This window comes from Geotrypetes seraphini, chromosome 1 (assembly GCF_902459505.1).
Source record: "Geotrypetes seraphini chromosome 1, aGeoSer1.1, whole genome shotgun sequence".
NCBI lineage: Eukaryota > Metazoa > Chordata > Amphibia > Gymnophiona > Dermophiidae > Geotrypetes > Geotrypetes seraphini.
Genome location: NC_047084.1, coordinates 541,564,822 through 541,580,778, shown reverse-complemented (window position 1 = coordinate 541,580,778; position 15,957 = coordinate 541,564,822). Strand labels below are relative to the sequence as shown.

General features: G+C 42.3%; 1 protein-coding gene across 1 annotated transcript in view; it reads right to left on the bottom strand.

Moving 5' to 3' along the window:
* Nucleotides 1-15,957, bottom strand: part of FBXL17 (F-box and leucine rich repeat protein 17) — a 623,577-nt gene that overhangs the window by 560,217 nt on the left and 47,403 nt on the right. Inside the window, exon 4 of the mRNA XM_033929147.1 lies at nt 13,859-13,990. Coding sequence (XP_033785038.1) covers nt 13,859-13,990 — 132 coding nt within the window. The remainder of the gene's footprint in view (nt 1-13,858; nt 13,991-15,957) is intronic.

Below are 15,957 nucleotides of genomic sequence, written 5' to 3'. Positions count from 1 at the left end.
AGGAACTATTCCCCATTATAGAGTGGTCTTCATCATACATGCATTTCAGATTCATACAACTCTTACTAACTAGCACCTCGTCCCTCTCTCGCCACTCGCTTTTGGGTTTCTGTATCTATGTCTGTACTGGTTATCAAATGCTGTTCACATACTTGAGTTCTTCTTTTTGTTTCGTTATTACCTTACCTTGATTGTATTTGACACTGACCTGTCATACTCCTAAGTTATTTGTACTTGTACCCTCAACTCTTATGTACGGTCGTCTACTTAATCCCTGTTAACTGCATCAACTTCACAATGTATTGCAGTAAAAATAACATTTTATGTTATGTTAAGTTAATGCTAAAGATGGATAAAGGCAGAAAGTGAAGGCGAGAAAATAGCAGATGGATAAGAAGGCCTTGGAAACAGAGTTAAGAGCACAGACAGAAGGAAGTATTGTTTATTGTTTATTTTATTAATTTGATGAATCGCCTATCCATAATTTACTAAGCGATTGACAATAAGATATATAAACATTTTTAAAAAACATATAAATAATATTATATAAAAGGTAAAAAACAGACTCATAAACAGATGAAACAAGAACACAAAATGATAAAAGGGGAAAAGTTACATAATAAATGTTTTAAAAAGAAGAAAAGGGAACATTCAAAGAAAAAACATAAGGAGGGATGACTTAGCTACACTGTTTAAAAAGTATTTGTTTTAGAGACTAAAAGCATCTTTAAAAAGAAAAGTTTTTAATTTATTTTTAAAGAGACTGAGTTCCTTTTCATCTCTTATATATTGTGGTAGAGAGTTCCAAGTTTGGGGGGCCACAATTGAAAACATATCATGACATCTGGTACCTACCACTTTTAAAGAAGGGACTACCAGTAATCCTTGTGCTAAAGATCGAAGAGTGTGTGGTAAATTGTACGGGATAAGCATCCGATTTATAAATGATGGTTCACTTGTGGATAGAGTTTTAAATACCAGCAACAAAATTTTATAAGTGATGCGATAAGTGATGCGATGAGTAATGGGGAGCCAATGCGACTCGATCAAGTAAGGAGTTACATGGTCATACTTTTTACCATTGTGTAAAAGTTTATTTGTAAACGTTTCTTTTCTTTTTGTGTAATGTTGATTAGTAACGTGTTGCAATAGTCAAGCTTTGTTATAATCAGTGAGTGTATTAAAGTACAACCAGAGACTGGGAATAGAAAAATAAAATCATCAGACAACAAATGGAAGAAAAGTGATTTTATTTTCAATGTAGTGATTGAAATGTGTCCGTTTTCAGAATTTACATCTGCTGTCTATATTTTACACTGTTCAGGAAGAAATGCTTTTCTTTCTATTTTTCTGGTGTTGTACTGCATGCAGAGTCTGGCATCTTAGGGTTTCGTTTGTGTATATTAGAACTTTTAGTTTGTGGTTCTGTATTTGCATAGGACTTATCTATGTTCTCCACATGTAACTAAAGCCAGGTGTTCTGGTAGGAATGAATGTCGTGGAGCATTATTGGTGTCATTGGACGATATTTGTCAGCAGTTTGTCTGGGTTTTGGAAGGCCCAAGCTTGAGGTCATGCCTGTAGGGCCTCTGCGCATGTGCAGATGTCGAAGTGATGACATCACATGTGTGTGTGTGTATGAGCGTGATATCATTGTGTCGACGTCCACGCATGAGCAGAGGCCTTCTAGACATGGGCTGGAGCTCAGGGAAGGAGACATGAGGTTCCTGGGGGGGCACGGCTGGGAGCAAAATAGGGCAGGGATGGAGGCGGAATGGAGCGTGGCCATGTGTCCTTTCATAGTCAGTAACGGAAGTAGCAGGAGAGTGCGCGGCACTTATTTCACAGACCTACTGTCTTATGATTCTTTTGCTACTGCATTTCAAGGACCCCTCAGGAAGGCTATTAAAAGCTGAAACACAGCCCGTGTAGGGTCTGGTCACTGTCTATGCAGTGCCATTACTATATTGTTGTAATTGATTTTAATTGTCATATACACCAATAAATTTTGTGATTTTAAACTCTTGGAAGTCCACATTTCTTTTCTTCTGTGTTACCAAGTTTAATAATTGGCCACAGCTTGTAGTAGAAGAGACTTAAGTGATTCACTACAGAGCAGTTCTGACTACTGTCAAAAAGATGCCATTTTATTCCTATTTTATACAGGCAACATAGCTGCCTAAGGCTAAGTACCTCTATAAAACAAGCAGCCTGAATCAGCCCTAGTAGCATTCAAATTCAAACACACAAATTTACACCTGCTCCAAAGATTAGTGTATACAATATGTTTGCATGCTATGTGAACTGTATTTTATAAAATAGGCATATACAATGCAACTCTGCTTCTGCTCCACCCATACTATGTACCCGAGAATACCTATGTGTAGACCACATAAACGTACGTGTGATCTTTAAATGTACACAGGCTTTAAATACATATGCAGCTGTGCAGTTCTATAGAAGGTCTCTTCCTTATGTATAAGGCTTCACACTTATGGGAAAACCTCTAAAAGATTATCCTCCAAAATACAGAGTAAAATCTGGGCACTTAAACGTCCTTATACTTTTTTTGTTTTATCTTACACTGCAACACACTATATTCAACACACACCAAGGAAAACTGAAACCTTCAGAACTTCCCTGCTGTTCAAATGCAATAGAGGCATGCACTGCAGTATATCAGGTCAGCACTGCCATCTACTGGCTACAATAAATACCACGTACAACTACTGGGTAATGTTATATTCAAAAAAATAATGTCCCAAAGTGATGAACCATTCAACAACCAAAAATAAAGGGGCACTGGTGATCCTAAACGTTACTTTATAAGTTTACAGGAGGAGCTCAGAGCCATCAGTTGGTAAAGAAATCACATTCAGGGCAGAAATCCCTTTTAGATGTGTTTCAATATGTCTATCATTGCTCCCTCTTGAATTTATATAAAGTAATTGCAAATGATGTTAACACTAATTTCTGATGCACAATCACACCACGAAAATTCAGGAGATTGTGCATCCGCGGCTACAGAAAAAGCATATTCTTAAATATCTAACGAATTGCAGTACCAAGGGAGTTGCCTATATGATCATGTGTCCTTGTCAATTGTTTTACATTTGTTACACAACAAGATCCATAAGGGTCCGGATCACTGAACATCTAAGTAAGATCCGTAGGGGGGGACATGGGTGCCCCCCTTTCTCAACATTGGCACATTCAGTCGCACACTTTAGAAGATCTTAAGTTTGTGGTTTTGGAAGCACCAAAACTAAAGAGAGGGGGGGATCATGTTAGTCTTACTGTGGAAGAAAGAACAATCATGGATATACCATTGGCAAACAGTAATCCCCACTGGGTTGAATCGTGAGATTGAATGGTGGGCGTTTCTCCACAAATGAATGACAGCATGTTTAAGTGAAATACCGGGTCTACAGCTGAGAGGTACGTCAATAGAAACCGGAAATTGGAGAAGTCAGGAGAGAAAAGCACAGTTACTTACCGTAACAGGTGTTATCCAGGGACAGCAGGCAGATATTCTCACATGTGGGTGACGTCATCTACGGAGCCCCAGCGCAGACAGCTTTTCAAGCAAACTTGATTGAAGTTTCAAGTTTGCACACTGCACCACGCATGTGCATGTCTTCTCGCCCACTAGAGGGCGCATCCCACCTCGTGGTCCTCAGTTCCATAACTAGCAAAGAAGCCATCCCCGGGGAGGCGGGCGGGTTGTGAGAATATCTGCCTGCTGTCCCTGGATAACACCTGTTACGGTAAGTAACTGTGCTTTATCCCAGGACAAGCAGGCAGCATATTCTCACATGTGGGTGACCTCCAAGCCAACCAAAAAAGGGCAGGTGGGAGGATGGCAATTTAGGAAAACGGGTTACGTAACACCGACTGGCCAAACCGGCCGTCACTCCTGGACAGAGAGTCCAGACAGTAGTGGGAGGTGAACATATGAACCGAAGACCAAGTGGCAGCCTTGCATATGTCCTCCACAGGTGTAGAACGGAGGAAAGCCACAGAGGCTGCCATCGCTCTGACTTTATGCCCCGTGACTCGACCCGGGGGCGGAAGACCAGCCTGAGCATAGCAAAATGAAATACAAGCAGCCAACCAGTTGGACAAGGTGCGCTTGGAAATAGGATGTCCTAAGCGATTAGGATCAAAGGACAAAAACAATTGAGGAACCTTCCTATGAGACCTGGTACGTTGGAGGTAAAATGCTAACGCCCTCTTACAGTCAAGCGTGTGAAGCGCCGTCTCGCCAGGATAGGAGTGGGGCTTCGGGAAGAACACAGGAAGGACAATGGACTGATTGAGGTGAAAATCAGACACCACCTTTGGTAAAAATTTCGGATGGGTGCGGAGAACCACCTTATCATGATGAAACACAGTAAAAGGGGGGTCCGCAACCAAGGCTTGCAACTCACCAATCCGTCATGCAGATGTGAGGGCAATAAGAAAAATTACCTTCCAAGTCAGAAATTTCAAAAGAGATTTGTCGATTGGCTCAAAGGGAGGTTTCATCAGTTGAGCCAAAACCACATTCAGATCCCACACCACGGGAGGAGGTTTCAGAGGGGGACAAACCCTGAGTAGTCCTTTCATGAAGCGTGTCACCAAAGGATGGAGCGAAAGAGAGCGTCCATCCAGGTGTCGATGGAAGGCCGAAATGGCACTGAGATGAACACGCACAGATGTCGTCTTCAGACCAGAATTAGACAGGTGCAACAAGTAATCCAGAACCGAGGACACCGGAACCGAAGCAGGATCCAGGTGAGAAGAGGAACACCAGGAGGAAAACCTGGTCCATTTCTGAGAATAACAAAGCCTGGTCGAAATCTTGCGGGAGGCTTCCAACACTTCCCTCACGGATTGAGAAACCCGGGGCGAAGTCAAGGGGCAAGGAACCAAGCGGTCAGGTGTAACGACTGAAGATTGGGGTGCAACATCGAACCCTGACTCTGAGGCAGCAGAGAAGGAAACACAGGTAGAAGTAGAGGCTCCCTGGTACTGAGCTGAAGCAGCAGGGAGAACCAGTGCTGACGCGGCCACCGAGGCGCAATGAGAATCATAGTGGCTGCGGATGATTTGAGACGCACCAACGTTCTCATAATCAGAGGAAAAGGAGGGAACGCATACAGGAACCTCCCTCCCCAGTCGAGAAGGAAGGCATCTGCTTCGAGATGGACAAGGGAGTACATCCGAGAACAATACAGGGGCAGTTTGCGAGTTTCCGGAGAGGCAAACAGATCCACCTGCGGGGTCCCCCAGCGTTCGAAGACTTCGCGCAGGACTCTGGCGTTGAGCGACCACTCGTGCGGCTGAAGAAGCCGACTGAGCTTGTCTGCTAAGCAGTTCTGTTCTCCCTGAATATAGACCGCCTGTAGGAAGATGTTCCGGGAGATTGCCCACTCCCAAAGGCGAAGTGCCTCCCTGCAGAGGGGCCAAGAACCCGTCCCACCTTGCTTGTTCACATAGTACATCGCCACTTGGTTGTCCGTGCGTACGAGGACTACCTGATCTTGGAGTAGGTGGTCGAACGCTCGAACCGCCAGAAAGATGGCACGAAGTTCCAGCACGTTGATGTGACAGCGACGGTCTTCCGTCGACCACAGACCCTGTGTCCGTAGACCGTCGAGGTGGGCCCCCCACGCGTACTCCGAGGAGTCCGAGGTCAGAACCTTGCGATATGGAGGGACGAGAAATAGCAAACCCCCGGAAAGATTGGAAGAGTTGGTCCACCAACGGAGCGATCGTCGCAAAGAAGGAGTCACCGTAATGAGACGAGACACCGGATCGCAATCCTGGCGCCACTGGGAGGCCAGGGTCCACTGAGGAATTCTCAGGTGTAGCCTGGCAAACGGAGTGACGTGGACCGTCGATGCCATGTGTCCCAGAAGCATCATCATGCGCTGGGCCGACACCACAGGCAGTTGAGAGACCAGACGGCCCAGCCGAACCAAGGCTTCCAACCGAGGAGGCGGGAGGTACGAACGTAGGCGCACAGTGTCCAGCACTGCTCCTATAAACTGAAGTGACTGGGCCGGGGATAACTGCGACTTGGGAAAATTTACTTCGAACCCCAGTCGTTGAAGGGAGATGATAGACTGTCGGGTCGCTGAGATAACCCCCTCCCTGGTCGGGGCTTTGATCAGCCAATCGTCCAGGTACGGGAAAACATGAAGCCCACGAGATCTCAGGGCTGCCGCGACCACTACCATACACTTCGTGAAGACTCGAGGGGACGAGGCCAGGCCGAAGGGAAGGACCCTGTACTGAAGGTGCAGATCTCCCACCTGGAACCGTAAAAATTTTCGGAAGGCGGGATGCACCGGAACATGGGTGTATGCTTCCTTCAGGTCGAGGGAGCACATCCAGTCCCCTTCCTCTAAGAGAGGATATAAAACCGGGAGAGACAGCATTCGGAACTTCTCCCGGACCAGGAATTTGTTGAGCTTCCTGAGGTCCAGTATGGGGCGTAAGTCCCCGGTCTTTTTTGGGACCAAAAAGTAACGGGAGTAAAAGCCCGTCCCCAGCTGGTCTTTGGGTACCGGTTCCACCGCCCGAAGCTTCAACAGGGCCTTGGCTTCGGCCAGAAGGATGGGAAGTTGGGCCCGATTGTAAGGGGAAGCCCCCGGAGGTTGATCCGGCGGCGCTGACAAAAAATTGAGAGAGTAGCCCTAACTTATTTTGGTTCAATAGGCACAGTAATTGACTGTGCTGAATAAAAAAAACAAACTACTGTTTATAAAAATGGGGATGCCCTTAGGTGCCCCTAAAACATGGCACCTTTGTCCCAACCAAGGAGGCGCCTTGGGGAGCCTATAGCCACTGTGGGCATGGTTAACACCAGAAATGGCCTTAGGCACTGTTAGGTGCTTCTGTGGATGCAATTCTCATGAAAGGTAGGCCCCGTAAATGTAGGTCTTTAAACCTCTGACCTACGTTTCCAGCGCCTACCTGCCACGTAGCTGCAATTCTCCAAACAGCAACATTACATGACTGACCCATGATCGGTGCTGCTTTTGTAAACAGGTACCGATGTAGGCACCATTGGAGAATCTAGCCCTATATGACTGAATGACAGTGATCTGACAATATACCAGCCACTTAAAAACAATATCTAACAGGATCTGTACACCTGGATGGCCATTTTCTTCAAATATTTCATGACTTTGAATACAAAAACTAAAATTTATATGATTTTTTTTTCTTGAAACTAAATTCTAAATATCTGCTTTAAGGTTTACCACTATTCAGTCTTTAAACAGCAAAACAATTCTGGGTAATAAAACCATTCATGTATGAAAAGAACTTACCTAGCAGCTAGGTAGGTAAAGTTGATGCTGAACTGATACCAAAGCTATTTGGAGAACTTTCTAAACACTGCTGGATGTGAGGTACAACTGCTTCATGAGGGATTGTTAGCAATAAAAAGTTCTCCAAATAGCTTTGGTGGCAGTTCAGCATCAAAATGGCAACTATAAAGAACAAATTTTGCAGTGGTGCTTAATGCATTTATGTATTTAATAGAAAAAAAAATAATGCCACAGAGATGACACATTATAAAGCTTACAATCCTGCAATGAGTTTTGGAAATTTAGTAATAAGATCATATTCCAACACTAAAATATTGAGAAGGCCTGGCATGCCCAGTGTGAGGAAAACATGGGCAAATGTCTGAGTACTGCTACCCAAATGTATTCCTTTATGGTGAACCTAAGGGAACCATGGCATCATATGTCAAAAGTTACCTCCTGTATCCCCTTCCCCAGGTACAGGCTTTCTCCTACTATCTCTCCTGCCATCCTGCACCCTGCCCACCTACTTTGGAGCAGTATCTGTCCCTCTTGTACCCTTCCCCTTGTGGTCTTTCATTTCTCTCTCCCTCTCCCTCTCTCCATTAGTCCAGCACCTCTCCTCTGCTTTCCTCCCCCTCTTTTTGGTTTGGTCTCTCTCTTCCCTTCACCCCAGGTCTGGCATCTCCCCTCCCCTCCCCTCTCTTTCTCCTTCTTTCTCCTCCCTCTGCACAGGCCTGCCTCCCCACCGCCAAAGGAACTCATCCTCCTCCTCCCCCCTCTGCACAGGCTTGCCTCCTTGCCCTGAAGGTCTGCTTCCCCCCCAGCCACAAATGAACACCTGCTCCCCCCGCAAGCCTGCACCTTCCCCGCTCTTACCTTCTTAAAGCTAATAAGGCAGCTTGCAGGCTCGCTGGTGTTATAGCGATCCCTGCAGCTTCCCGTGGTCCTCAGCGGCACGTTCTCTCTGCCGCAATCCTGCCCCTCACGTCAGAGCAGGGGCAGGACGTAGCAGGAAGAACGTGCCGCTGAGGACCACGGGCAGCTGCAGGGATTGCTATAACATCAGCGAGCCTGCAAGCTGCCCTATTAACGTTAAGGAGGTAAGAGCGGGGAAGCTGGGGGAGGCAAGAGCGGGCAAGCTGGGGGAGGGCTTTCTGACCAACCCTTCCCCCTCAAGCAGGAGCAGCAACGGAAGGCCAGCAAGAGGCAGCGCTGCAGCTCCTGTTTTAGGAAGGCATGTGGGAAGGGTCGGCCATTGAATCGGGAGGCCAATTTTTTTTAATTGAATCAATTCGAATTGATTCACCTGATTCGAATCGGTGAATGATTCAAATCGTGAATCGGGCAACACTAGTAAATAAAACAATTTGCTTGCTCTCTCTCTCTTTCATTCATCCTACCTTTGGCTCTCAGTCTCTCAGTTTTATCACCCAGACTCTCAACCTCCCCCCATCCTGTTGTCACCCAATCTCTATTCCTCTCTTCTTCATATTTCCCCTTACCTATTCCACTATCTCTTCCAACTGGCCACCTCCCCTAGCTAGCCTTCATCATCCAGGAAGCCAGTCAACCCCTAACCCTACTCCCTCCCCCCAAAAAATCTGGCCAGCCCCACCCCCTCTAATATCTCATACCACTCAAGTAACTGCCTCCATTTAGCCAGCTAGCCACCCTTAGATTCCCCATTATGCTAATCTTAATAAGTAACCTCATCTTGCATTCTACTGCCACTGCCTGAAAAAGACTTTTGCTTTCTCCACGCTATACAGCTTTCAGTGAGTTTAACTCGGGATCTCCAGTGTTGGTTTCAAACCATAAGATCCTGAGACCAGCATAAGAGGTCCTGTACCACATGGATCAAACTCACTAACATTCTCATGGTACACAGAAGGTGATGACATTCCTGTTTGGCCAGCAACAGGAAAACAAATACAAGGTATGAAAATTCAAAGTATTAGGAGAATATTTCTAATTACCATGGTGACCCAGGATTGGTTTAACCCTGCACTGGTAGGTACTGCTACCTTTCCTCCTCCACTGTAATCGTCATATACAATGGTACATTAGGACTGATTCCTGCCTTGGCTCTCCATGAGCATCACTCATTTGCTCCCAATTACTCTTTTCTTAGCTTGTTAGATGTAACAGTTTCTCTTTCTCACTTTACCAGCTGAGAAAAGTTCCTCCTGCTGACTCGTTCATTAATTTGACTCTACAGCAGCAGTTCAAAGAATATGCTAACCTTCTGCTTTCTATTTTGAATTTAACAAGCTTAAAGCTAAGGACAAAAAGTTAAACGGGTTAAAGTTCAAAACAATTTCTCCCATCAATTACTGTCTACTAAACACAGCAGACAACATCCAACCACATCCCCGCCTACAAATGAAGGTTTCACTCTTCGTCTAATAACACTTTCCCTCTAACTAGAATCTATAGCAGCTTGTAACTGACTAAAGTCTGCCAACCTTAGCCATTTCGGCCCAGATTCTCTATAGGGCGCCAATATCAGCGGCTGCCTAAAAAGCACCCGCCAATTGTGTGTCAATTACATGACGATGCCATGTAAAGAATCGTGGGCCTACATTTCTGGTGCCTATCTTTGCCATGCATCGTGCCTATGTAATGTAATGTAATGTAATTTATTTCTTATACACCGCTAAACTCCGTTAGGATTCTAAGCGGTTTACAGAAAAAAAAACAGACAATAGGGTGCATTAAAATTATAAGTAAAATATAAGTAAAATAGGTACTTAGATATTCCCTTACTGTCCCGAAGGCTCACAATCTAACTAAAGTACCTAGAAAAATGACAATTAGTAGAGTAATGAAAAAATTAAAATAGAGATAGATGAGAAAAAATAAGAAAATAAACATTCTAATAAGACTACAATGGTCTAAAGGACTTTGAAAGGTTGAAAAAAGAGGGGAGATAGGAAATAGAAGTAGGAGGGAGAACCGTTGAAACTATAGAATTCTTGGGAAATTTAAATGAAATTTAAATAATAAAGTAGGAAACAAAAACCAAGTGGCAAAACAATGAATGAGATTTAAAAATAAAATATCATAAACTAAAAAAGAAAGTGAAAAAATAAAAAACAAACAGTCAAGACTTTAGGCTGCCTAATGCCACTTTCAGCACGATTCTGGCACTGATTTTTTAGGCACCTTGAAACTCAGTTAAAAACATCATTTGAACGGTGTTTTTAACTTAGTTTGGGCGCCTACCAGCACCTAAAAAAATCAGCGCTGGTTAGAGAATCAGGGCCTTCTTTTATTTTCTTGGAGCTATGTTAAACAAAAATTTTAAGGCCCCAGTGCTTTTTACTTAGGGGGGTAGCCAGATATCAATTTTGGGTGAGCCTGAGCCCAAAGTGAGTGGGTACAACAACCCTGCTCCACCTGCCTCTACCTGGCAACTCCCTCCCCCCAAACCAGACAATTGGAGGATCATTTAGCTTAATTCTCCTACCTACCTCCAGCCCAGTACCTTTAAATCCTTTAGGTCTTCACCATCAGTGAGCAATAGTTCATTCCCCTTGCTCACACCAGCTCTGAGCCTTCCCTCTGATGGAATTTCCTTGTTCCGCGAACAGAAGTTAAGCAGGGGGAATGTGTTGTTGCTCACTGTTGGCCAAGAACTAAAGGATTTAAAGGTACTAGGGGAAGGGGATATGGTTATAGAAGTATGGAGTTAAGTGACCCTCAAATCTCCTAGAGAGAGAAATATTAGGAGTCTTCAGCTGATGGAGTTTGGGGGTCTCCACCAGCTACATTGTTGCTTTGCTGCTGTTGGATGGGCCTGAGTGCAAGCTGGGTGGGCCTGTGCCTACTTGGGTCAACCTGTGGCTATGCCACTATTTTTATTTAACAATCATTTTACCCGACATTCAAAGAACATATTCTATCATGTGCCTAATGGCCTGAGATTATATACCAAATATTTGTCCAAAATTGCAAACCACAAGAAGTAAGAAAAAAAAAACCCTTTTCTATTGAATCCCCCATGCCCATTCCCTCTCAACCCCTTCCCTCCCTGAATTTTCAGTCTTCAGATTACTTATGTTGTTAGAAAGGTACCAATACAAGGGGTAGTATTAAACAGAAAATTATTCAAGATTGCTCAGCAAACACTCCTGAGGTAAAACTGAAATAAAATAATCTCATACAGTCAAGACTTGCAAAACATTCAATGAACCACTATTTTTACAAAGAGTGATATAAACTATTTGAATCAAATAGCACCCTAAACAACAACTACCAAGAGAACAGAACCATTAAACCTGTGAATTGCTTATGTATCAGTAAGACCCATATTCAGTTCAGTATGATTATATTACAACATTCAACTGACAAAGGCATCATGAACAAGTCTGTGAAAACCAATCACGAGAACCAAAGTATTTAGTTTTATGCAACAAATTTTATGCAGACCTGCATCTCAAAGTTATTAACAAACAAAACAAGAAGCAAAATATGTTTCTTGAGAACATAAGAATTGTCATACTGGGACAGACCGAAGGTCCATGAAGTCCAGTATCTTGTTTCCAACAGTGGCCAACCCAAGTCCCAAGCACCTAACTATATTCCAAGTAATAAAACTGATTTTATGCTGCTTATCCTAAGAATAAGAAGTGGATATTCCCAAGCCATCTCAATAATGGCCTATGGACTTCCCTTTTAGGAATTTATCTAAACTTTTTTTAAAATCCCGCTAAGCTAACTGATTCCACCACATTCTGTGACAGAAAATGACCAAAACATAAGTACAAAATACAGTACCTACACAACCCAGGATACACAGGACGAAGGACAGAGAAAATGCATACTGAGAAAAAGTATTTGCCACAGGAAGGAAACAACACAAACTCAATTGAGTCGTACTAAGTATAAAACTGAAGCAGAGGTAACATTCATAGCCCACAGGGAAGGGAATCTCTCGTTCTCCACAGTGACACCTTGAAGGTAATTTAATCATCATTTTTGTATGTATGTCTCTGCATGCATGTGTAAATATCTTAGAAATATCAACCAGCGTTAAAGTACACACCTTGATATTATGATGTGTACTTTACCAGGACAGGAGTCTGGGCAAAGCAAGGACATGTATGCACATAGATTATAGCATCTGCTTATCTACACACAAACTTGAATAATCTAGTCATGGACTTTTATACCAGCTAGAGAGCAGTTGTAAAAGTCTGTAGCTGCAAGGTAGGCACAATTTCTATCACTTATATTTTAAATGTTATAAAGATACACAGGCATCTATGTCTTTTAAAATAGTGCCTAAGTGCCTATGTATGTGCCCTCATAAACCAAGCACTTCAATATAAAATTACCTGCCTTATGTTTAGATTCATGGTGCTGACATAACTAAGGGGAAATACCTTGATAAAGCCCTTTGGGCGAAACATAGTCTATGTTGGAACGAAGAACCCCTGCTATGCTTCATTAAAGAGATGAGTACTTGATTTAAACTAAACCAGTGGTCTCAAACTCGCGGCCCAGGGGCCACATGCGGCCCGCCAGGTACTATTTTGAGGCCCTCGGTATGTTTATCATAATCACAAAAGTAAAATAAAACAGTTTCTTGAACATGTGTCTCTTTAGCTATAAATGACAATATTCTTATTAAGACTTGGCCAAAAGGAAAGATTTATAAACTATAAAGAGTTCTACTGCATGCAAAATTGTCATTTCTTTAATAAGACATTATTTTTTCTGCGGCCCTCCAAATACCTACAAATCCAAAATGTGGCCCTGCAAAGGGTTTGAGTTTGAGACCACTGAACTAAACTATATAGGAATAGAAAAATTATATATAAAAAAAACCAGATCGATGAAGATGCTGGTGCTAATAACACTGTGAATGAAATCTACCCACAGTCTGACATCGCTGAGGTCTTAAGTGGAATAGAATTGAAACTATCTAAGGTTGCTTGTATTTTTGATAACCGATATTAACCTTAGAAAAGTAGCGCACTATAGCCTAATATATTTGTAGATTCAAGGTGCCACAGTCTGTGACAACTGGATAAGTACTATTACTGCTATTGCTGTGCTAGATGGGCAAAGACAAATTAAAATTATTGGGGAAACATCTACTGTGCATAAAGACTCATGGTGCTGTGGCCAAGCAGATACTAGTTCAAACGGAACTGACAGCACAGATGAGAAGGAAAAAACTGGTAGGCCAAGAAAACACAAGAGATGCAAGTTTGTTTATCAGTTCATTCTCAGCCTTTTTATGTTTATTTAAAAGTTACATTCCAAAATATCCCAATTTCACATTAACTAGCATGAATATCCAGTTTAACTATCTGCCGCATCCAATAAATTGGGCTAATGTCATGAACATTCCAATGCTAAAGTTTAATCAAAGTGAGGAAGAAGAAGACGACTACAGATGTTTTCTCTCTGTAAAGCAATTTTTCATAAAAATAAACTAGAAAAAGAAATACACTCATAAGAACTAAAATTTTCTGACTAAGGAAAAACCTGGAAAAGAAATTGGAAATCTGAGAATTTTTTCAGTAATAATATTTTCAACTTACTAGCTTGTTTTCTTGCATATAGATTCTTTGCAACTTTGGGCATCCTTTCGCTATAGCTATCATTCCTTCATCTGAAATCTTGTAGCATTGGCCAAAATGAATATCCTTCAGTTCTCTGCACTTGGAACCCAACTGTAAGAAAACAAAATAATTCACAGACTACAAAAGAACTGGATATATATATATAACAAAACCAGAATGAAATTAATGAATATTAAAAAAAAAAAAAAAATCATTCAAATTTTATTAACTTGATAGCTTTGGATTCAAAATTTCAAATTAATGGTAAAGTAGTTCTAAATTTAAAAAATATACAGGTTGACACACAAAAAAAGTAACCCCAAGAGTGTTTTGCTGTTTTCAGCAATTGCTTGGAATTTCAACATGAATGTCAACACAAACAGGTTTATTTGTTGTTAATATCTACATTTGGGTTCCCTTTGACAAAACTGTGGCAGCATTGCTACCGTAACCAAAAAAACAGACTTGTTTACACTTGGTTGACGAATGAAGCCCTCAGATACCTGTGCTGCACAATGTTCACACTGAAACAGCTTAATACAGGTTTGCACGTTATCTTTCATCGGGCATTCATGCTGTTTTTTTAAATTTTTTAAAGCTTTTAAATCTTTTTAACTTTAGTGCTTGAACTTATATGCAAATTATCTGTGAAATAATGTATGAAACAGCGACACTTATCTTTATGGTGAGTCGCTTGCTAGTTGAGCTTGAACAATTGGCCCAACGGGACCCGTTTCACCAATTAAGGCTTCTTCAGGGGTCAGTATGTTCGAGCGCAAACAGCTCGACTTGCCATTTTCTGATCTGCAAAGGCAGGTCAGGTTGAGCTGTTCGCGCTCAAACATACTGACCTCTGAAGAAGCCTTAATTGGTGAAACGGGTCCCATTGGGCCGATTGTTCAAGCTCAATTAGCAAGCGACTCACCATAAAGATAAGTGTCGCTGTTTCATACATTATTTCACAGATAATTTGTATATAAGTTTAAGCACTAAAGTTAAAAAGATTTAAAAGCTTTAAAAAATTTAAAAAACAGCATGAATGCCCGATGAAAGATAACGTGCAAACCTGTATTAAGCTGTTTCAGTGTGAACATTGTGCAGCACAGGTATCTGAGGGCTTCATTCGTCAACCAAGTGTAAACAAGTCTGTTTTTTTGGTTACTCTTGATACTTTTGGGGCTTGACACCATTGCTTTTCAAGTAGTGAGCATTGCTACCGTGGCTTTATAAAAGGGAGCCTTTATGAGCCTAATGGAATCAAATTATCTTTAAACATGGCAATGTTACAGACCTTTTAGCGTGATCTCCCAACGATTTTTGGTAAAAAAAAAAAAAAAGGTGGGGTACATGCAACTGTTAATGATGTCACAGTGATATAGCCTTTTGTCTGGGGAACAATGTTGGATGCCTATCGCGCACTCCACCCAAAGTCACAGTCGCTAAACTCAAGAAAGCACTGCAGATGATCTGGAACAACCTGCCACAGGGACTGATAGTCCAGAAAATAATTTTAGGCCTTGATTTTTATTCATTTGCAAAATAGATCATTTTGATTCTTATTTTATTCTAGTTCTTGGCAGCAATGACATTTTTGTTTTTATTTAGGCCACTCCCCAAATTTTTGTTTTTATTTATTTGAAGAATCTCAAGACAAATATAGGGCTCCTTGAACAAAGGTGCGTTAGGGCCTTAACGCGCGGAATAGCGCGCGCTAAAATGCCACACACGCTAGCCGCTACTGCCTCTTCAGCAGGCGGTAGTTTAGCGCGCGCACTAATCCGGTGCGTGCGCTAAAAACGCTAGCGCAACTTTGTAAAAGGAGCCCATGTTCTAGCTTTCTTTTTTATTGAGAGTCGAACAGGCACATCAAGAACAGAATATCAGATGAACATAAAACACTGCTTGAATTTAGCATTTAATTTCAAAACTACTCTCATTTCCAGGAACCTTAAAATTCTATACATGTGATCCATAACCTTAACCGATGGCACATGGCTTAATGCTTTTTCAGTAAGAAACAAAGCAGCACAAACAGAGAAAAGAACAGCATTTAGGGCTCCTTTTACTAAGGTACGCTA